The 21,289-nt window shown below is 39.9% G+C and overlaps 2 protein-coding genes across 11 annotated transcripts in view; one reads left to right on the top strand and one right to left on the bottom strand.

Annotated features, from left to right (window-relative positions):
- Positions 1-558: 558 nt before the first annotated feature.
- Positions 559-18,545, bottom strand: GPATCH11 (G-patch domain containing 11). 6 transcript variants are annotated; one of them, XM_053589485.1, is made up of 10 exons: positions 18,412-18,545; positions 15,931-16,049; positions 14,673-14,744; positions 13,913-14,139; positions 12,220-12,261; positions 10,565-10,685; positions 10,350-10,440; positions 9,357-9,470; positions 8,151-8,232; positions 559-650 (listed from the first exon to the last, which is right to left on the bottom strand). In XM_053589485.1, the coding sequence occupies exons 3-10, from the start codon at positions 14,729-14,731 to the stop codon at positions 595-597; spliced, it is 792 nt and encodes a 263-aa protein (XP_053445460.1). In that variant the 5' UTR covers positions 14,732-14,744; positions 15,931-16,049; positions 18,412-18,545; the 3' UTR covers positions 559-594. The 6 variants fall into 6 exon arrangements, with proteins under 6 accessions (XP_053445460.1, XP_053445463.1, XP_053445462.1 ...); XM_053589488.1 differs by having other exon boundaries at positions 13,913-14,134; XM_053589487.1 differs by having other exon boundaries at positions 15,931-16,045.
- Positions 18,546-18,642: 97 nt separating this feature from the next.
- HEATR5B (HEAT repeat containing 5B) overlaps positions 18,643-21,289 on the top strand; it is a 96,964-nt gene continuing 94,317 nt past the window's right edge. Inside the window, exons 1-2 of one of the 5 annotated variants that reach the window (XM_053588575.1) lie at positions 18,643-18,715; positions 19,543-19,691. In XM_053588575.1, the coding sequence (XP_053444550.1) occupies positions 19,566-19,691 (126 nt within the window). In that variant the 5' untranslated portion in view covers positions 18,643-18,715; positions 19,543-19,565. Of the gene's footprint in view, positions 18,716-18,736; positions 18,800-19,542; positions 19,692-21,289 lie in introns of those variants that run through there. The other 4 variants (XM_053588577.1, XM_053588574.1, XM_053588573.1 and 1 more) reach the window with 4 other exon arrangements.

Genomic DNA, 21,289 nt, shown 5'->3' with positions numbered 1-21,289 from the left:
AGAGAACAGTCTTATCTCATAGGTGATATTGAGAGGAGGAAGACAGTATCTGTGGCTCAGCCCCTGGTGGATTCCTTAACTGTGAAAGCTAACTGGTCTCAGAATGCAAAGATGGGCTCTGGCCCAACAAGGCAGAATCCTGCAGTTCTCTCCAATCAGGTGGAAATATGAGGAGTCTGATTGGAGAAAGGGTCAACGTTATTCCCTAATTCAGCTTCATCACTGAGAAAGCCAGTATTTTTTAGCTCCCTCTGACTCTGTCTTACTTCTCACTGTGTTCCAACGTGAAGAGGGGAATAAGAGTTACTTATAGGTATCCTTAAACCTCACAAGCATCACAATACAGCCATAAATTATAACTATGTGTATGGCACTTAATGTTCTGAAATAGCCTTGCATTATTTTTTCCAAGTTAGTGAACAATTTATTATTTTCTAAAGTACAAAGTAGGTACTCTACAGTACAAAAAGAACAAAACATATGTAAAGGACCATTTTCTTCACTGGCATAAAACATTTGGAATTTCAAACTGCTGAATTATCCACCTCTAGGAAACAGTAACATTTTATAGGTTCCACTTTATTGGAAATAATCTTAATCATGATCTGCAGAAGTTGGTCCTGGGCAATTTGAAGATAGGTCTTCTTTATCTGTAATATATATGAGGAAAATAAAAAATTAATACAACTCTTATAGTAAACTACTCTAGAAAATAAAAATTCTTCAATCTCCAGTACAAACTTCTTTTTTTTTTTTAAGGAGAAATTTTTTTTTTTTTTGTAGAGACAGAGTCTCACTGTACCGCCATTTGGGTAGAGTGCCGTGGCGTCACACGGCTCATGGCAACCTCTAACTCTTGGGCTTACGCGATTCTCTTGCCTCAGCCTCCAGAGCAGCTGGGACTACAGGCGCCCGCCACGACACCCGGCTATTTTTTTTTTGTTGTTGCAGTTTGGTTGGGGCTGGGTTTGAACACACCACCCTCGGCATATGGGGCCGGCGCCCTACTCACTAAGCCACAGGCGCCACCCTTTTTTTTTTTTTTCTTTTTTATTGTTGGGGATTCATTGAGGGTACAATAAGCCAGGTTACACCGATTGCAATTGTTAGGTAAAGTCCCTCCTGCAATCATGTCTTGCCCCCATAAAGTGTGACACACACAAAGGCCCCACCCCCTCCCTCCATCCCTCTTTCTGCTTTTCCTCCCCCCCATACCCTTAATTGTCATTAATTGTCCTCATATCAAAATTGAGTACATAGGATTCATGCTTCTCCATTCTTGTGATGCTTTACTAAGAATAATGTCTTCCACGTCCATCCAGGTTAATAGAGGGATGTAAAGTCTCCATTTTTTTAATAGCTGAATAGTATTCCATGGTATACATATACCACAGCTTGTTAATCCATTCCTGGGTTGGTGGGCATTTACGCTGTTTCCACATTTTGGCGATTGTAAATTGAGCTGTAATAAACAGTCTAGTACAAGTGTCCTTATGATAAAAGGATTTTTTTTCCTTCTCGGTAGATGCCCAGTAATGGGATTGCAGGATCAAATGGGAGGTCTAGCTTGAGTGCTTTGAGGTTTCTCCATACTTCCTTCCAGAAAGGTTGTACTAGTTTGCAGTCCCACTAGCAGTGTAAAAGTGTTCCCTTCTCTCCACATCCACGCCAGCATCTGCAGTTTTGAGATTTTGTGATGTGGGGTTAGATGATATCTCAGGGTTGTTTTGATTTGCATTTCTCTAATATATAGAGATGATGAACATTTTTTCATGTGTTTGTTAGCCATTCGTCTGTCATCTTCAGAGAAGGTTCTATTCATGTCTCTTGCCCATTGATATATGGGATTCTTGGCTTTTCTCATGTGGATTAATTTGAGTTCTCTATAGATCCTAGTTATCAAGCTTTTGTCTAATTGAAAATATGCAAATATCCTTTCCCATTGTGTAGGTTGTCCCTTTGCTTTGGTTATTGTCTCCTTAGCTGTACAGAAGCTTTTCAGTTTAATGAAGTCCCATTTGTTATTTTTGTTGTTGTTGCAATTGCCATGGCAGTCTTCTTCATGAAGTCTTTCCCCAGGCCAATATCTTCCAGTGTTTTTCCTATGCTTTCTTTGAGGATTTTTATTGTTTCATGCCTTAAATTTAAGTCCTTTATCCATTTTGAATCAATTTTTGTGAGTGGGGAAAGGTGTGGGTCCAGTTTCAGTCTTTTACATGTAGACATTCAGTTCTCCCAACACCATTTATTGAATAGCGAGTCTTTCCCCCAAGGTATGTTCTTGTTTGGTTTATCAAAGATTAGGTGGTTGTAAAATGTTAGTTTCATTTCTTGGTTTTCAATTTGATTCCAAGTGTCTATGTCTCTGTTTTTGTGCCAGTACCATGCTGTCTTGAGCACTATGGCTTTGTAGTACAGACTAAAATCTGGTATACTGATGCCCCCAGCTTTATTTTTGTTACAGAGAACTGCCTTAGCTATACGGGGTTTTTTCCGGTTCCATACAAAACGCAGAATCATTTTTTCCAAATCTTGAAAGTACGATGTTGGTATTTTGATAGGAATGGCATTGAATAGGTAGATTGCTTTGGGAAGTATAGACATTTTAACAATGTTGATTCTTCCCATCCATGAGCATGGTATGTTCTTCCATTTGTTAATATCCTCTGCTATTTCCTTTCTGAGGAGTTCATAGTTTTCTTTATAGAGGTCCTTCACCTCCTTCGTTAGGTATATTCCTAGGTATTTCATTTTCTTTGAACCTATGGTGAAGGGAGTTGTGTCCTTAATTAGCTTCTCATCTTGACTGTTATTGGTGTACACAAAGGCTACTGACTTCTGGACATTGATTTTTTTTTTTTTTTTTTTTTTTTTTGTAGAGACAGAGTCTTACTGTACCGCCCTCGGGTAGAGTGCCGTGGCGTCACACGGCTCACAGCAACCTCTAACTCTTGGGCCTACGCGATTCTCTTGCCTCAGCCTCCCGAGCAGCTGGGACTACAGGCGCCCGCCACAACGCCCGGCTATTTTTCTGTTGCAGTTTGGCTGGGGCTGGGTCCGAACCAGCCACCCTCGGCATATGGGGCCGGCGCCCTACTCACTGAGCCACAGGCGCCGCCCTGGACATTGATTTTATATCCTGAAACATTACTATATTTTTTGATGACTTCTAGGATTCTTGTGGTTGAGTCTTTGGGGTTCTCTAAGTATAAGATCATGTCGTCAGCAAAGTGGGAGTTTGAGCAGAGTTTGACCTCCTCTGCTCCCATTTGGATCCCCTTTATTTCCTTGTCTTGCCTAATTGTATTGGCTAGAACTTCCAGCACTATGTTGAATAGTAAAGGTAACAGAGGATCACCTTGTCTGGTTCCAGTTCTAAGAGGAAAAGCTTTCAGTTTTACTCCAATCAGTAAAATATTAGCTGTGGGTTTGTCATAGATAGCTTCAATCAGTTTTAGAAATGTGCCACCTATGCCTATACTCTTCAGTGTTCTAATTAGAAAAGGATGCTGGATTTTATCAAATGCTTTTTCTGCATCTATTGAGAGGATCATGTGATCTTTATTTTAGCTTCTGTTAATATGGTGGATAACGTTTATGGTCTTGCGTATGTTAAACGAGCCTTGCATCCCTGGGATGAAGTCTACTTAATCATGATGTATGACTTTTTTTTTTTTTTGTAGAGACAAGAGTCTCACTGTACCACCCTCAGGTAGAGTGCCGTGGCATCACACGGCTCATAGCAACCTCCAGCTCTTGGACTTCCGCGATTCTCCTGCCTCAGCCTCCCGAGCAGCTGGGACCACAGGCACGCGCCACAACGCCCGGCTATTTTTCTGTTGCAGTTTGGCCGGGGCTGGGTCCGAACCTGCCACCCTCAGCATATGGGGCCGGCGCCCTACTCACTGAGCCACAGGCGCCGCGCGATGTATGACTTTTTTGATGATAAGCTGTAATCTATTGGCTAGGATTTTGTTGAGAATTTTTGCATCTATATTCATGAGTGAGATTGGTCTGAAATTCTCCTTTTTGTTTGGGTCTTTTCCTGGTTTTGGTATCAGGGTGATGTTTGCTTCATAGAATGTGTTGGGGAAGATTCCTTCTTCCTCAATTTTTTGGAATAATTTCTGCAGTACAGGAATAAGCTCTTCCTTGAAGGTTTGATAGAATTCTGGTGTGAAGCCATCTGGACCAGGGCATTTTTTGGTTGGATGATTTTTTATTGTTTCTTTGATCTCAGTGCTTGAAATTGGTCTGTTCAGTAGCTCTATTTCTTCCTGGGTAAATCTAGGGAGAGGGTGTGATTCCAAATATTGATCCATTTCCTTCACATTGTCAAATTTCTGGGCATAGAGTTTCTGGTAGTATCCAGAGATGATCTCTTGTATCTCTGTGGGATCAGTTGTTATTTCCCCTTTATCATTTCTGATTGAGGTTACTAGAGATTTTACTTTTCTATTTCTCATTAGTCTGGCCAATGGTTTATCTATTTTATTTATTTTTTCAAAAAACCAACTTCTTGTTTCATTAATTTTCTGAATGATTCTTTTGTTTTCAATTTCATTGATCTCTGATTTGATTTTGGATATTTCTTTTCTTCTACTGAGTTTAGGCTTAGATTGTTCTTTTTTTTTCCAATTCCATAAGATGGCTTGTGAGATTTTTGATGCCCTCTCTGTTTTTTGAATGTAGGCATCTAAAGCGATAAATTTTCCTCTCAAAACTGCTTTTGCAGTATCCCACAGGTTTTGGTAGCTTGTGTCTTCATTGTTGTTATGCTCAAGGAAGTTAATGCTTTCCTGTTTTATTTCTTCCTGCACCCATCTGTTATTCAACAGAAGATTGTTTTATTTCCATGCCTTTGGGTGGGGTCGAGTGTTTTTGTTAGAGTTGAGTTCCACCTTTAGTGCCTTATGGTCTGAGAAGATACAAGGTAAAATTTCAATTCTTTTGATTCTATTGATATTTGTTTTGTGTCCCAGGATATGATCAATTTTGGAGAATGTTCCATGGGGTGACGAGAAGAATGTATATTCTTTATCTTTGGGATGGAGTGTTCTATATGCGTCTATCAAGCACAGTTGTTCTAGGGTCTCATTTAAATCTCTTATATCTTCGTTTAATTTCTGTTTAGAGGATCTGTCCAGCTCTGTAAGAGGAGTGTTAAACTCCCCTGTTATTATGGTATTATCAGATATCATATTGCTCAGACTGAGTAAGGTCTGTTTCAAGAATCTGGGAGCATTTAAATTGGGTGCATGAATATTTAGAATTGAAACATCTTCTTGTTATATTTTTCCCTTGACCAATATAAAGTGACCATCTTTGTCTTTTTTGACTTTAGTTGCTTTAAATCCACATGAATCTGAAAATAAGATTGCAACTCCTCTTTTCTTCTGAATGCCATTTGCCTGAAAAATTGTCTTCCAACCCTTGACTTGGAGCTTTAATTTGTCTTTTGAAGCCAGGTGTGTTTCTTGCAGACAGCAAATGGATGGCTTGTGTTTTTTAATCCAGTCAACCAATCTATGTCTCTTCAGTGGGGAATTCAAGCCATTAACATTAATTGAGATAATTGATAAGTGTGGTAGTATTCTATTCATCTTATTTTGTGACAGTCCATTGCTTAGTTTTATCTTTTGCATCAGTGTGGAGGTTAGGTTCTGTCCTTTAATTTCTGAGTTCTTACTTTGCTGCTGATCCATTGTGGTGGTCAGTGTGCAGAACAGGTTGAAGTATTTCCTGTAGAGCTGGTCTTGTTGTGGTGAATTTTCTCAATGTCTGTATATCCGTAAATGATTTGATTTCTCCGTCAATTTTGAAGCTTAGCTTAGCAGGGTACAGAATTCTGGGCTGGAAATTGTTCTGTTTAAGTAGATTAAAGGTAGATGACCATTGTCTTCTTGCTTGGAAAGTTTCATTAGAGAAGTCTGCGGTCACTCTGATGGATTTGCCCCTGTAGGTCAACTGGCGCTTACTCCTGGCAGCTTGCAGAATCTTTTCTTTTGTCTTGACTTTGGACAGGTTCATCACAATGTGTCTTGGAGAAGCTCGGTTAGAGTTGAGGCGACCTGGGGTCAACCCTCTGAAAGCCCTCTGAAAGCAGTGTGTCAGAATCTTTGGTGATATTTGGGAAATTTTCTTTTATAATATTCTCTAGTATGGCTTCCATTCCTCTGGGGCATTCTTCTTCCCCTTCTGGGATTCCTGTAACTCGTATGTTGGAATGCTTCATAAAATCCCATAATTCTGACAGTGAACGTTCTGCTTTCTCTCTCTTCTTTTCTGACTCTTTTGCTATCTGAGTTATCTCAAGAACTTTGTCTTCTACCTCTGAAATTCTTTCTTCTGCATGGTCTAACCTGTTGCTGATACTTTCCATTGCATCTTTAAGTTCCCTAATTGACTGTTTCACTTCCTTCAGCTCTGCTATATCCTTTTTATATTCTTCGTATCATTCATCTCTTACTTGATTCTGTTTTTGGATTTCCGTTTGGTTATTTTCCACTTTATTAGCAGTTTCCTTCATTGTTTCCATCATTTCTTTCATTGCTTTCACCATGTATATTCTAAATTCCCTTTCTGTCATTCCTAACATTTCTTTATAGGTGGAATCCTCTGCAGTAGCTACCTCATGGTCCCTTGGAGGGGTTGTTCTGGACTGGTTCTTCATGTTGCCTGGAGTTTTCTGCTAATTCTTCCTCATGAGTGATTTCTTTTATCTGTTTCCTTGCCCTAATTTTCCTTTCACTTCCTCTTGCTCTTTAAGTTCTCGTGCTGGTTTTCCACTGTTTTAGTCCTCCTCTTGGGGTCCAGAAGTCTCTTGCTGACTCTCTGTATCCTCAAAGGGGTGATGATAGGCAGATCCCACCAGCCAGAGATGCCTGGAGTCCTATCTCCCCAGACTTCCGGTGCCCAGATGCAAGGAAGCTATTACTCGGCCACCATCTTGCTCTCTACTCCCAGTACAAACTTCTTAAATACAAGTTAGCAAAGGCAGCTTGGGCATATATGTTAGGAGTAGTAGCACTTGGCATTTGGCAAATTTTAAACCATTTCTTACAATGAAAAAAAAATGGAGTGGATTTCAGCGTATCCAATTTTTATGGTATAGGGACAATAGTCTATCACACTACATGAAAATTAGTTCTAAAGATGTCTCGGCACCTGTGGCTCAGCGGTGAGGGCACCAGCCACATACACTGGAACTGACGGGTTAAAATCTGGCCTGAGCCTGCCAAAACAACAATGACAATTGTAATAAAATATAGCCGGGTGTAGGGCAGTGCCTGTGGCTCAGTGGGCAGGGCGCTCGCCCCATATACCGAGGGTGGTAGGTTCAAACCTGGCCCTGGCCAAACTGCAATAAAAAAATAGCCGGGCATTGTGGCGGGCACCTGTGGTCCCTGCTACTCCAGAGGCTGAGGCAAGAGAATCGCCTAAGCCCAGGAGCTGGAGGTTGCTGTGAGCTGTGTGATGCCACGGCACTTTACTGTGGGCAATAAAGTGAAACTCTGTCTCTACCAAAAAAAAAAAAATAGCCGGGTGTTGTGGTAGGCGCCTGTAGTCCCAGCCACTTAGCCTGCCAAAACAACAATGACAATTGCAATAAAAAATAGCCGGGTGTTGTGGTGGGTGCCTGTAGTCCCAGCTACTTGGGAAGCTGAGGCAAGATAATTGCTTAAGCCCAGGAGTTTGAGGTTGCTGTGAGCTGTGACACCACAGCACTCTACCCAGGGCAATAGCAACACTCTGTCTCAAAAGAAAAAAAAAAAAAAAATTAGTTGTAAAGATTTAACATAAACACCTTTTGAGTATCTGTATCCCAAGAAAGAAAAGAAAGAATCTTTAAAAATAAAGTATGAAAAAATGTCATCATCTTCAGTTAATTTTAAATTGTTTCTTTTGAAAAAAAAAAAAAAACACTGAAAAATTCCCTTCTGTGCATTTAGTGTCTGAAAAGTTATGTGTAATTTTAATAAGGCCTCAATTATTTCTAGATGCACTATTTTTAAAGATATTGGCCTCACATTGCCATTTGAATGGAATAAAACATTTCTAGTCTCTGTTAGAAATGTGACTTTCACTAAAACATCAAAGCACACTTACATACATTCAATATTTTTATGAAGTACAAAGCATTTTCTTACCTTCATAGGCTGTTCCACACCAAATACAATACAGATGCTCTTGTCTTAAATAACTAGTCAATATTTGTAATTTTTCCAGGACCTAGATAGAGAGGAGGCAAGTATATATTGATAGCTCACATTGAATAGAACCTGAGTTTTCTGGTTCTTAGATAATGCTGAATTAGCCTAATGCTGTAAATCTTCTATTATACTCTTGAGCAGTTATTAGCGGCATCAAGGGCAGAAGTAATATATTCAAATATGTTCCAGTTTATTAGCCACCCTGAGATGTTCATGCATCTGCCAGACACATTAAGGACTACTTGTTAACACTCAAAAATAGTTTGGGCTGGCTTATTATAATCAGCATCCTTTAGAGACCCTTTCTATGTTCAAGGCATCTATTTCCCTCAGATAAGGTGAAGATAAACACTGTCTCCTTTTGCCCTACAGGGTCTCATCAGTTGTCTCCCAGTTAAGTGAAACATAGGCGTCTCAAATAGTGAATATTTTCTACAAAATTCTTATACTCAAGTAACCAAAGGAGTGTATCTTCCTTTCTAGAATGAGCTTCATTTCTTTTTGATTGTTTTGTGTATGGGTGGGGGAAAGAACTACACATGCTGAATCACTTCCAGACTTGTAACAGGAAACAAAGTATAAATTTCAATATCTAGATTTGCAGCGAATCCATCATCCAAACTGAAGCCGAAGTGAGAGGACAAATGGAAACTAAAGGGGATCATTATAGGAAATTTTTTTTTTTTTTTTATCTCCAATCAACTTTATTGAGCTGTAATTTACATCAAATAAAATGCACCCATTGTTAAGTGTTTGGGTCAATAAGTTTTAAATGTAAGAGTTTTCACAGGTTGTCTCTCTCTGATTCTGTGCAGTAAGTCTTGGAAGGTTTCTGAACCTCAGACACGTCATCTGCAATAAGGGAACGTGAAATTTTGATTTAGGGTTAAATAAAATAATCCTGTAATGCAGCAGTTGTCAACCATGGATTACTTGCCCCCTTAGGGTACATTTAACAATATCTGGAGACACTTTTGGTTGTCAAAAAGAGAGGTGCAACCGGCAACTGCTGGGCAGAGGTCAGGCATGCTGCTGAACATTTTACAATGCATAGGACAGTTCCCCAGGACGACCCAGGCTCCAAGTGTGAATAGTGCCAAGGCTGCAACACCTCACTACAAAGGAAATGGAACCAAAACATACACTTAAATCTTCACTCTTATATTCATCTTCGTCTTCTTTTTCTTCTTCTTCCTCTTCCTCAGTCTCCTCCTCAAGCCTCAACCAGTACCATGCCTCCCTGGGAACCTGAATGTTCTAAAAATACAGAATTATTCTTAAGTCAACATAGCTAAACCTGAGACTATCTGTTCAGGTCAACATGAATTCATTCTTTCAATAGACACTTACTGAGTGCTGCTTTAAGAGTAAAAGCATCCGTGCCCATGAACTATGTAGACGAAAATCCAATTAGAATATTATTTCCAAATTGCTGCTGACAGTGAGTATAGCAGGAAAAATTAGTTATGTGTATAAAATAATAAATATATGCTAAGAAATCACAAGCATCAAGAAATACATTCAAAACAAAATACTTTGTAAATACAGAAAAGTGAGAGATTGTTTCTATTACATGAGGAAAATTTTATAAACATTTTGAGACTTGAAAGAAGTTATTTTATTTTTATGGTACTTGTACATCTAAGATAAAAGCAAAGGCAGAATTTTTTTTTTTTTTTGCAGTTTTTGGCCGGGGCTGGGTTTGAACCCACCACCTCCAGCATATGGGGCCAGCGCCCTATCCCTTTGAGCCACAGGTGCCACCCAAGGCAGAATTGTTTTTAAACCATTCCAATTTAAAATAGATAGCATTCCACTTGATCTTACAGTTAGACATACATGAGACACTGAATATGAACTGAAAATAGGCTATGCTGCACATACTAGTCATGAGTAACCAATATTCAAATCAACAGAGAACAATTAAATGTAAAAATTCAGACAACTCAGCTTCCTGCAGTAAAAGTCATTATTATATTAATTACCACAAGTTAGTAGTGCACATTAAATAAAAGTTTCAAAGTGTCCAAGACTAGATAAACCAGGTTTAGAGTTTCCTTTTTTAATAAAAATATATGGCAAATCATACTGGGTGCCAAAACACTTTCCTGAACTGTAAGCAGGTGAGAGGCTCACCTTCTGGGCATCCAGCTGCTGACAGGCTCGCTGGCTTCTTCTGAGATCTCCTTCCAGCTTCATTTCATCTTGCTTAGTTTTAAGACGCATTCTAATTGAAAGAAAAAAAATGTAGGTCTATATTCTCTTTAACCATTTTATAGATCCAAGTAGCAGAGAACAAACAACAACCAAGAAGAGATGAAACCAAAAACAGCTCAAACATAGGCTTTTACCGAAACTGCTCTGCAGCTTTCTCTTCAGCTTGGCTTTTCATGTGAATCTTCCTCCTGTAGCTTTCTAATTTTTCCTCTGCTTTCCGTTTCAATAACGCCTCGTGACCAATGCCACTTTTCCCTGTTCAAACAGAAAATTCTGAGGAGAAACTTCCTGACTCTGTACTTCAAAACACAACATCGTAAATATTTACAAATTAATACACAATTCTCATTTGAGTATAACCACTCAAAAATCATTTGACTTGAATAATAGAAGAAAACAGTGAATTTTTGGTTGTTTTTTAGGTACTTTAAATATACAGTAGGAACATTTATTTTAACAGTTCTAAAAGATATTTCTCAAGGCCTGATGAAAATATAAAAATAAAATGATATAAAAATACAATCTATCATACATTCCCCACCAGTCTCTATTTTAAGGGCAATCAGAAATTTGTACAACATGAATATTTGCTTCAGAAACAAAAATTACAAGTTAAGTGATAACAAAAATATACAAATCAACTGGACCCTAAACAAATTTCTAACAGATTCTTTCTCCTTTCCCCACATCACCTAGAGCTTCTTTCTCAGCCTCATTCTGTTCCTGTTCCTTTCTTTGCTTGGCCATAGGTTTTTTTTTTTTGGTTTTTTTTTGAGACAAAGTCTCACTATGTTGCCCTTGGTAGAGTGCTGTGACATCACAGCTCACAGCAACCTCAATCTCTTGGGCTTAAGCGATTTTCTTGCCTCAGCCTCCCAAGTAGCTGGACTACAGGCGCCTGCCACAACACCCAGCTATTTTTTTGTTACAGTTGTTGTTCAGCTGGCCCGGGCCAGGTTTGAACCTATTAGCCACGGTGCATGTGACCAGCCAGCACTGTAACCACTGTGCTAAGGGAGCTCAGCTGGTTTTTTTTAAAGCCCCAAAACATGATCCGATTTTTACAAAGATCATTAGTCTTACCTTATAGTAATACTACACAATTTTTTTAAAATTAGAAAAATAATACAAACTGTCATACTTTTATTTAAATATAATAAATAAATTTTTTCTTTTGAATTCATCTAAAGTAGTAACAAAACATTTAGGGGATAAATGTATCTCAGAAAACTTGTTTGGACATTTCAACAGAAAGAAAAAAAGGCACCGTTCTTTTAGTGGTTACAATAATCCCTACCCCCAATATTTGTCTGATTTAAATTTTATTTTATACACACTAAAACTTACTTTAATTTCTAGTTTAAAATCTTTAGAAGTTTGGTTTGGCGCCTGTAGCTCACTGGAGCTGGCAGGTTCAAACCCAGGCCAGGCCTGCCAAACAACGACAACCACAACAAAAAAGTAGCCAGGTATTGTGTCGGGCTCCTGTAGTCCTAGCTACTTGGGAAGCTGAGGCAAGAAAATCGCTAAGCCCAAGAGTTTAAGATTGCTGTGAGCTGTGATGTCATAGCACTCTACATAGGGTGACACAGTGAGACTGTGTCTCAATAAAATAAAATAAAATAAAATAATATCTTTACAAGTTTTAACAAAACTTTACTGAGGGCTTCTTAGAGTAAGAAATGTAATAGTACCATCATAAAAAAAGTATTTATTGAATAAATACACATGGTAGATCTAATTGTAAAGTTATTATTACTCGTAAGTACACTCAAAAACAATTACATACCTGTTTTGACATTGAGAGGAATTGGTTCAACAATACCATCTCCTAAAAAAGAGAATAAAACACAAACATCTTTAGAAATTCTTCCTCACCCATTGTTAAGTTACTCTACATGCAAAAACAAATCAGCCAAAAGATTTTGAAGCACTGCAATTTTTTTTTTTTTTAGAGACAGAGTCTCACTTTATTGCCCTCGGTAGAGTGCCATCGTGTCACAGCTCACAGCAACCTCAAACTTTTGGGCTCAAGTGATTCTCTTGCCTCAGTCTCCCGAGTAGCTGGGACTACAGGCACCCGCCACAACACCTGGCTATTTTTTTGTTGCAGTTTGGCAGGGGCTGGGTTCGAACCCGCCACCCTCAGTATATGGAGCCAGCACCCTACCCACTGAGCCACAGGTGCTGCCCGAACTACAATTTTTTAATACCAAAACAGTTCTAGTGGGAAAAAAAAAAAAGAGAGAAATTCTTTCTCAAACTAGAGGCCAGTACAGTATGCATCTTTACATGCTGTATACATGCCACTTCCAATTTCAATACTTGCAACTAAAATTTGAACACCAATACTTTACATGTAATCAATTATCTCCCTTGTCTTTGACTATCTAGTCATCAGAAAGGCTGACTTGCCAATCTCCTATGCCACCTGAAGGTGGGTTTTAAGAAGTGACAACACTGGCCATGCACAGTGGTGCATGTCTATAGTTCTAGCTACTTGAGAGGCTGAGGTAGGAGGATCACTTGAGCCCAGGAACATGAATCTAGCCTGGGCAAATAGTAAGGCCCTGTCTCCAATAAAGAAAAAAAGACAGAAGAGACAAACTGATAACACAGGTCTAACAGAGTGACAGACTTAAGAGAAAGCAAAGTAATTACCATAAAAGAGAGAAAAGCAAAATAGTTTACAGAAGCTACTAGACATATATAGCCTCTCTAACACATACACACACACACACATATATAGTCCCTACATCTTAATAAGCAATTTCATTTCAAAAAAGGGAAGTGAGAATTGAACATCTTCAACTGGATGGTCACTCAGACATTTGCCACAGGTACAGAGTAAGCAGGCAGAGTCCTGCCATCCCCCTCAATGCTGTTTCACTGTCTCTGGCCATTGTACTTCTTAGCCCATCACTTGTTACCCTTCTTTGCTGCTTCCATTTGTAAGCCACATCCAACCCTGCTGTTAGTGCCTTCACAGTTAAGCTGGGCTGATAAGCAGCTCTTGATGGCACATTGTGTGGTCTAAAATGAATGTGAGAAGATAAACATTTTCCACAAGGCTTGTTAGCACATAAGAGACTAAAAAGCTTAAGTCTTAATTTCTACGTAGATGGATAAATATTAAGTAAGCATCAGCTACTTGGTCACATTGATAAATCAGAATTAGGTGGTTCAGAACACCTGTCTATCTGTGAATGGGACTTACCACTCTTTTTTTTTTTTAAGAGACAGAGTCTCACTTTGTCACCCTCAGTAGAGTGCCGTAACATCACAGCTCACAGCAACCTCCAGCTCTTGGGCTTAGGCAATTCTCTTGCCTCAACCTCCCAAGTAGCTGGGACTACAGGCACCTGCACAACACCCGGCCATTTTTTGTTGCAGTTTGGCTGGGGCCAGGTTTGAACCTGCCACCCTCAGTATATGGGGCTGGTGCCTTACTCACTGAGCCACAGGAGCCGCCTAGGACTTACCACTCTTGCCAAGAGCCTGACCACTTTTATATCCCATCTTTTGGAGCAAAGCAAACCCTTTGTTTTCACAGCCTAGTGCATTCTTCAGCCCAATGTCACGTCTTTCTTGTTCTTCTTCTTTTAAACTCTTCTGCCTATTTTTCAAATTTGCTTCCTGTTGCTTTTCTTCTTTTCGACGGGCTTCTCGGATTTGCCTCAGCATTGGTAATCCTGGTCTGACATCTTCTCTGAGCAATAATGGAAGAAGTTATTTTAGATGAGTACGTGAAGTTTTCTCATAACTTTGCCAATACTCTCTTGACACGAGTTAATGTTTTAGCACTATCTCTATGAACATCTTTGTTACTACTGACACTATAACATAATCAGATCTCCAAGAATCCCTGTTTTAGTAGAAATGATGAAGGCTGGTGTCAGGTTGTAGCAAACTAAAGTATAGAGCTGAAGAAATTAGAAACATTAAGTTAGACTAATTTTTCTAGGAGGTTGGCAACAATAAAGAACAAAAATGAACAGGAACTAGAAGAGAATAAAATGAAATTTTTTAAAAAAAGGAGTAAATTTCCTTGGATGAGGGCAATAAAACAATCAAGGGTCAATATTAAAAGGAAGGAGCTGCTAGTATATTTGTATGGAGACATAGGAGGTATTTCCATAAAGTAAGACTAACTTTCCAACTTCACATTTAAAATTAATGTCACCGTTTAATAATCCTCACATCTTTTACATATCATTATGTTAGGTATGCATGTTTACTTACTGGACATTAATGAAGGAATCAGACATATAATCCTCTTCTTCTGCCATATTCAACTTCATATGGCAATTGTATCTATAAATCAGATAGAATAAAGTAAGAATTACTCTCTCTTTCTACATATATAAATATATTTAATTTATCAAAATGGAAATAAACCTTTATGTACCCCAGCCACGAGCTCTCTCTAGAGCTCTAATACCTATTTGAGGGCCTTTTGAACATCTTTATCTTTGGAGCTCACAAACTCAACAATCCAAATAACTCATCACCTTTCCCCCAAACCTCCCACCTTCCCTGTATTTCTACCTTACTGTCATCACTATCTCCCACTCAGACCTCTTACAAAGCTCTGACAATTCTTCCTCCATGATATTCCTCACAGGCATTTTTTCCTACAGGTGTGACTACTACTTTAGTTCAGGCACCTTTTTCTCACCGCCTCTCTTCTGAACCATCCTCAGCACCCTCGCCAGAGGCTTTCTGAAATTTTCTTTTATCATTATTTTTTCAATACAAGTCAAGTTAGGTTACTTCTCTATTTCAGACCCTTCAACAAACTTGACCTTGCAAGCAGTGGAGGACCAGTCACTCTAGCAAAGTCTAAGATGTCATCCTTTACAATCTGACCTGTCTCTTTTAGGATTAATTATTCAAGCCACCTGGGCTTATGATTGCCCTCAAACACACTACAGACATTTCCTTCCTCCAAGGCCAAGCTATTCTTTCATAAAACCTGTCCTGACTACTCTAGGCCTGTCTCCATAGCAGTTTATGTTTAAGCTGCTCATTTGGAACTTGCCAGAATTAATACTTCATTTACATGGAAATATTTTGGGGGAAAGTTTCCGCTCAAAATAGTTAAAATCGTGTAATTATTAGTTCCTAAAGGATTAAAATAATTATCTAGAAAAGTGCTTCTCAAACTTTGTTATGTATGTGAATTGCCCTAATATCTTAAAAAGCAGAATTTAATTCTGGGGCTAGAACCTGAGGTCCTGCATTTCTAACAAGTTCTTGGGCAAGGTTGCTAGGCCAGCTGCTAGAGAGACAAAAGTGTATTACACATACGTTGTTTAATCCTGCCCACCATCCTCCCCTTTGAGAAACAAGCCCTCTGGCTTCCATGTGGTTCTAGTGGAGAGTGTCAATATCAATACCCTCTATTTCCTTGAGCACAAAGAAAGCCAATTATAGTATAGTATGTCAGCAACAGGGGAGGGGATGACCCAATCAGGGAAAATAAGCAGTTTTTCCTTACATGATATTAATATGTAGGTTGTGGGGAAAAGAAGCTCTCCTCCTTGAGGTTTCTGAACTGGGGATATGTCAGGTTAGGGTATGGATGGCCATCTTCTTGGTCATATGAAGAAAATCTGTCTGAAGAATGAAGCCAGATAGAAAGAATATGGAGAAAGGCCTAAAAGCAAGAAGTCACTGAGTCTAGTTTCCAAGACCCTGGTTTCTTCGATGCTGTGATCTAGCATTTTCTCAGCAAAATGGACTAATACCTTTCTGCATTATTTAAGCTTGCGTAAGTAGGGCTCCTGTCAACTGCAACCAAGAATTTGTACAATTGCATTGCATGAAAAAAAAAAGATTACAGTACCAGTTTTTAATAGTTTTACTGTATATATCTTCTCAACTAGGCTATAAAAACAAAGACAAGTCAATATCCTCTCTACTTACCACAGCATCCCAAACACCACAAATTATTATTAATAATAAATGTTTAGCTAAAATGAGGATAAGAAGTGTCTTTAATATTTGTGATTTTGTAAAGAATGCTTTTTTCTTATGTCAACATGTCATTGTTAAACACTTTTTAATAAATGTACTATAAATACAGAAAGTACATAAAACAAATGTGTATTTTACTTAGTTACTGTGAGGCAAATGCTCTTGTAACCATGTGGTACCCTCCAAGTTGGCCCCCAATGATTATTGGCTCTTGGTTTGTAATATCCTTGTGTAGACTCCTCCCATAGTAAATAGGATTGACCAGTAAAACCAATAGGATTTTACGGACATGATGGAGTTGACATTTTTGATCATAATAGACACTGTTGCTCTTAGATAACTCTAACTCTGAAGTTAGTACATGACTCACTTGAAGCAAGTCAACTGTCACATAATGAAGACACTCAAGCTTTATGGAGAAGTCCACACGGAGGAACTGAGGCCTCCTGTCAACAGCCAGCACAAACTTGGGAGCCACATGAATTAACCAGCTTGGAAAATGTGCCTCTTCTCCATCAAGCCTTCAGATGGCTCAGCCTGAGTAACATCTTCACTGTAACTTCTTAAAAGTCCAAGCTAACAAATTCCTGACCTGCAGAAACTGCGAGATATAAATGATTATAGTTATCTTAAGCTGCTAAATTTTGGGTAAGTTTGCTGTACAGCAAAAGATAATACAAATATCACTCATCTCAGGAGAGAGAACCTCATCAGCTACCTAGGAGCCCTCTTTGTCCCCTACCCAAATCAGCTTGTTTTTGTTCTAAGAATAGTCACTATTCTATCTTTAATGGCAATCACTTCCTTTTCTATACAGTCCCCCCATCCACGCGTGTACATCCTTAAACATTACAGTTTAGTTTACCTATTTTGAGTTATAAGTTAAAAATATTTATGATTATATACAGCATTTGTGGTAATTCACCCACTGTCTCTAAACCTCAGATTCCTCATTTGTAATAACAGTTTTTTTCCCAAACACATAATGGTTCAGCACTTACCCAGTATATCATATATTTTTATCATTTAATTATCGTTAACAACTTTATAAGGTAGGAATAATTCCGCTTTCCAACTGCAGAAATTAAAGCTCAGCGTGGCTAAAGACTCGCTCAAAACCACCAGGAATTCCGGTCTCAGTGGTCTTGCTACGGCAAATAGGATTAGTACAATATACTTCAGCATCATCCATTCCCACCACACTAAGTATAGACTTCGCAGTATATCCTGGCACAGATGGCAGTGGGTGGCTTGGACCAGAGTGATAGCAATGGAAGTGGTAAGGATCTGAAGCTTACGGGTTTTGGTGATGGATTTTAGGTGAAGTGTGATGAACGATGCCAATACTACAACAGGCTTTTGGCTTAAATACATGGAAGAGGAGAGTTAACATTTTTTTTTGTAGAGACAGAGTTTCACTTTATGGCCCTCGGTAGAGTGCCGTGGCCTCACACAGCTCAAAGCAACCTCCAACTCCTGGGCTTAGGCGATTCTCTTGCCTCAGCCTCCCGAGTAGCTGGGACTACAGGCACCCGCCACAACACCTGGCTATTTTTTTGTTGCAATTCGGCCGGGGCCGGGTTTGAACCCACCACCCTCGGGTATATGGGGCCGGCGCCTTACCGACTGAGCCACAGTGCCGCCCCGGAGAGTTAACATTTTTTAAGAGTGGGAAGATAGCAGGAAAAAAGGTTGTTGTTTTTTTTCCTTCAGCGGCGAGGAGGTGCTTTTTCAGACATACTGAGAGTACCACTACATACGCAGGTGGAGAGATGGACTAAGCAGCTGGATGGACAGTAGAAAGATGACAAGAAACGCCTGACTCCCAAACACTTCAGTCAGGAATCGCTGATCCCTTCCCTCCCGCGTTCCTCTTTGCTGCAAGTGTCCCACAGACGCGACCATCTACTGATGGGAAAGAAGCTGATGGTGTTGAAGGGTAATCAGAGCCAGACAACGAACACTGCCTTTTACCGTTCCATCGATCGCCTCCTGACCTTACCTGACAGCTCTACTGGCTCTGGTCCAGTTCCGGAGAACACGCGGAAAGTGCGCGCCCCACCCGAGAGCGCAGAACCTCCAGGCCTCTGCTGGGACCCAGCTTCACGTCGCAGTTATCGATTGGAAATTTGCAGGAGGCGGGGCTCGCAGGAAGTGGTGCGTATGCTTGCGTAAAACCAGTCCTCCGCGCACGCGCTCACCCCTCACTTCCTGTTGCCCGGAGTGCGGGAGGCGGGGCGTCCTGGTCCCTTGGTGGCTACCTACTTCCGACCCTGTAGCTCAGCTGATCGGCCCCAGACTAGGAGGTGAGGTCGCCAGAGCATGCACTTTGACGCGCGCACACGTCCTTATCCCCCAGTACATTTGCAGAGGGATGGGGAAGACTCTGAGTTAGTAATGAACATGTTCCCCTTTTTTGTCTCCGTACTTGGTTCCGAGCCGCATCCTCGTGCGGTTGACAGCCCCAAGAACCCTGCGGACGCCTCTTGCGGTTCCCCTGCGGGCCTGGCACTACGCTACGGTCCTTGGAGTCGCCGGGTGAACCCAGACCCTGAGCGCGCGAGGCCTGTTGGCCGCGTTCGCTGACCACCCGGTGCTGTCACTGACGCTGCAGCCTCGGGGACCTGCCCCACTCTTGTCTGTGGGAAGAATCTTGGAGGCCTGCACTTTGGGATCTTTTTGCTGGGACGTTTTGACCTTCTCCTGAGCTAGGTTCATTTGGGGAAGGGCAAAGGAGCTATATACCGAGCGGTGGTCGAGATAAAAAGGAGAACCGGTTGTCAGGCCCAGCCTTGGATTTTGATCTTAGTGCTAAAGTTTGCTCATTTATAGGACAAGTTAATGACGCATGTGTTACTAGGCATATTTTTTCTAGATTAATGCCCTTTTTTGCAATATTCTGTTTTCCTTTCATCCTATTATTCATTCTTCCTCATCAAGCACAGTTGTATTTGTTTTTGTTTGTACCTTTGTCCTTTAAAAGTAGCTTCTCAGGGTTTGCCTCATTTTATTTTCCTCCAAATGAAATGGGAAGTAAAGACATACTTTTCATTTCTTGGTGGTTATATTGATTATGCTTGACTTTTAACATTAAAAAATCCTTACAATATCCTCTGTACTCTGTTGTTTTAAGGTGCGGATTTAAAACTTGGAGTAATGGAGTTAGCCCACAGTTTATTGCTAAATGAAGAAGCTTTGGCTCAAATCACCGAAGCAAAGAGACCAGTTTTTATCTTTGAATGGTTGCGATTTCTTGATAAAGTATTGGTTGCTGCCAACAAGGTATGGTATTGTTTTTATCACTAATTGGATTAACATTATAGAGATAATGTGTTTATGATTCGTAAGAAAACATACATTATGATTTGGAAAGATTGTGGGTCACTTATGAATTTGAGGACACACGTATTCAACAGATGGATATTTCTATTATATTTGTTTTCTATTCAGTGGTAAGACCCAAACCTTATTTAAACCCTGCTCATTGCGACTTCATGTCTCTACTTGGGCAACTCAGTGTGACTGGAGCAAAATACAACTACGTGGCTGGTGTGAATTTAAATTCATCATCACCAAGTGCAGGTAGTTTGACAGTCCGCTGAACAATGCCAGTATTTTCACTTGACCTCTCTGAGGAGTTAATAATAGGGTTTTATTTTTATTCTTTCTGGTTTCTTCCTTTATAATTTCTTTGATTTAAATTGCTTATTATTGTCTGAGTGTTTTGTTTTCTGCCTTTGAAATTATATATATATATATATATTTTGCTCAAATATCTGATGATGTTTGCCGTCTACTTAAATTTAATAGTAGTAAAAATTTGGCTAGAGGCACAGGTCCTATTTGATTAACTGGATCTCACTGTAGGCTAATTTGGTTCCTCACTTTAGTATCTTAGGTTTCTCTAGGCTGATCATTTCCCAGAAGAGACTTTTCTACTCTAGTTTGTGAAAGGTTTATGGCTAGCTGCCTAGGTTCTAGGTTTGAGACTTAGGAGAGAAGACTAGAGACTTCAACTCACTATGTAAACTTTTACTTAATCCTCCTATTTTCAGTGCAGTTTCCCAGCTCATAGCTGTGCTAGGCATTCTTTAGTCCAGAGAGACAATATTTTAGTCTTTCCAGAGAATAAGATTCCTGTCTTCTGGCTTGGCACCTGTGGCTCAAGCGGCCAAGGCACCAGCCACATACACCTGAGCTGGCAGGTTTGAATCCAGCCCGGCCCGCCAAACAGTAATGATGGCTGCAACCAAAAAATAGCCGGGTATTGTGGTGGGTGCCTGTAGTCCCAGCTACTTGGGGGGCTGAGGCAAGAGAATCGCTTAAGCCCAAGAGTTGGAAGTTGCTGTGAGCTGTGATGTCACAGCACTCTACACAGGGCGACAGTTTGAGGCTCTGTCTCAAAAAAAAAAGATTCCTGTGTTCTTCCAGAATAGAGAAGAGAGTCTTAAAGCTTCTTAAACAGTCTCAACCATTCCTTCCATTTCTAGGGGCAACTTTACTCCCACCTCTAGAACCACCTAGGACATAAAAAAAGATCTTTTAGAGATCTTGTGTTCTAAGTTGGGTCTCTTCTCGGCTTTCCTTATTGGGAATGCTTGGCTTCCTAATTTTGCGTTGATTCTTTTTTCTATTTTATTTACCCTTGTGGATTTGTGTGTTGGGGGGGTGTTGTCTTTTAATGTGATTTTAGTGGAGTTTCTAGAGAGACAGTTGATGTATGGATTCACTTGGAATCTTTAACTAGGAGTTTGTATTTTTATCTTACTTCCCATCCACCTGGGCATTTATTGCCCCTACTCCACTGAAATAGCTCTTCTCCCCCCATCATGGATCACAAATTGCCCAGAACAATAAGCAGTATTTTGTCTTATTTGATC

The sequence above is a fragment of the Nycticebus coucang genome, chromosome 4 (genome assembly GCF_027406575.1).
Source record: "Nycticebus coucang isolate mNycCou1 chromosome 4, mNycCou1.pri, whole genome shotgun sequence".
Lineage (NCBI taxonomy): Eukaryota > Metazoa > Chordata > Mammalia > Primates > Lorisidae > Nycticebus > Nycticebus coucang.
Note: the sequence above shows the minus strand (reverse complement) of the source record. Positions and strands in the feature narration are given on the sequence as shown.

Bases quoted from the DNA above. Each gene is read 5' to 3' on its own strand.
- GPATCH11 (XM_053589485.1), bottom strand. From the start codon at position 14,731: ATGAAGTTGAATATGGCAGAAGAAGAGGATTATATGTCTGATTCCTTC. The intron at 12,262-13,912 runs GTAAGTCCTAGG...TCTCTTTTTTAG, and splicing joins TCAGGCTCTTGGCAAGAGTG to GAGATGGTATTGTTGAACCA. The intron at 651-8,150 runs GTAAGAAAATGC...TATATATTACAG, and splicing joins GTGTGGAACAGCCTATGAAG to ATAAAGAAGACCTATCTTCA.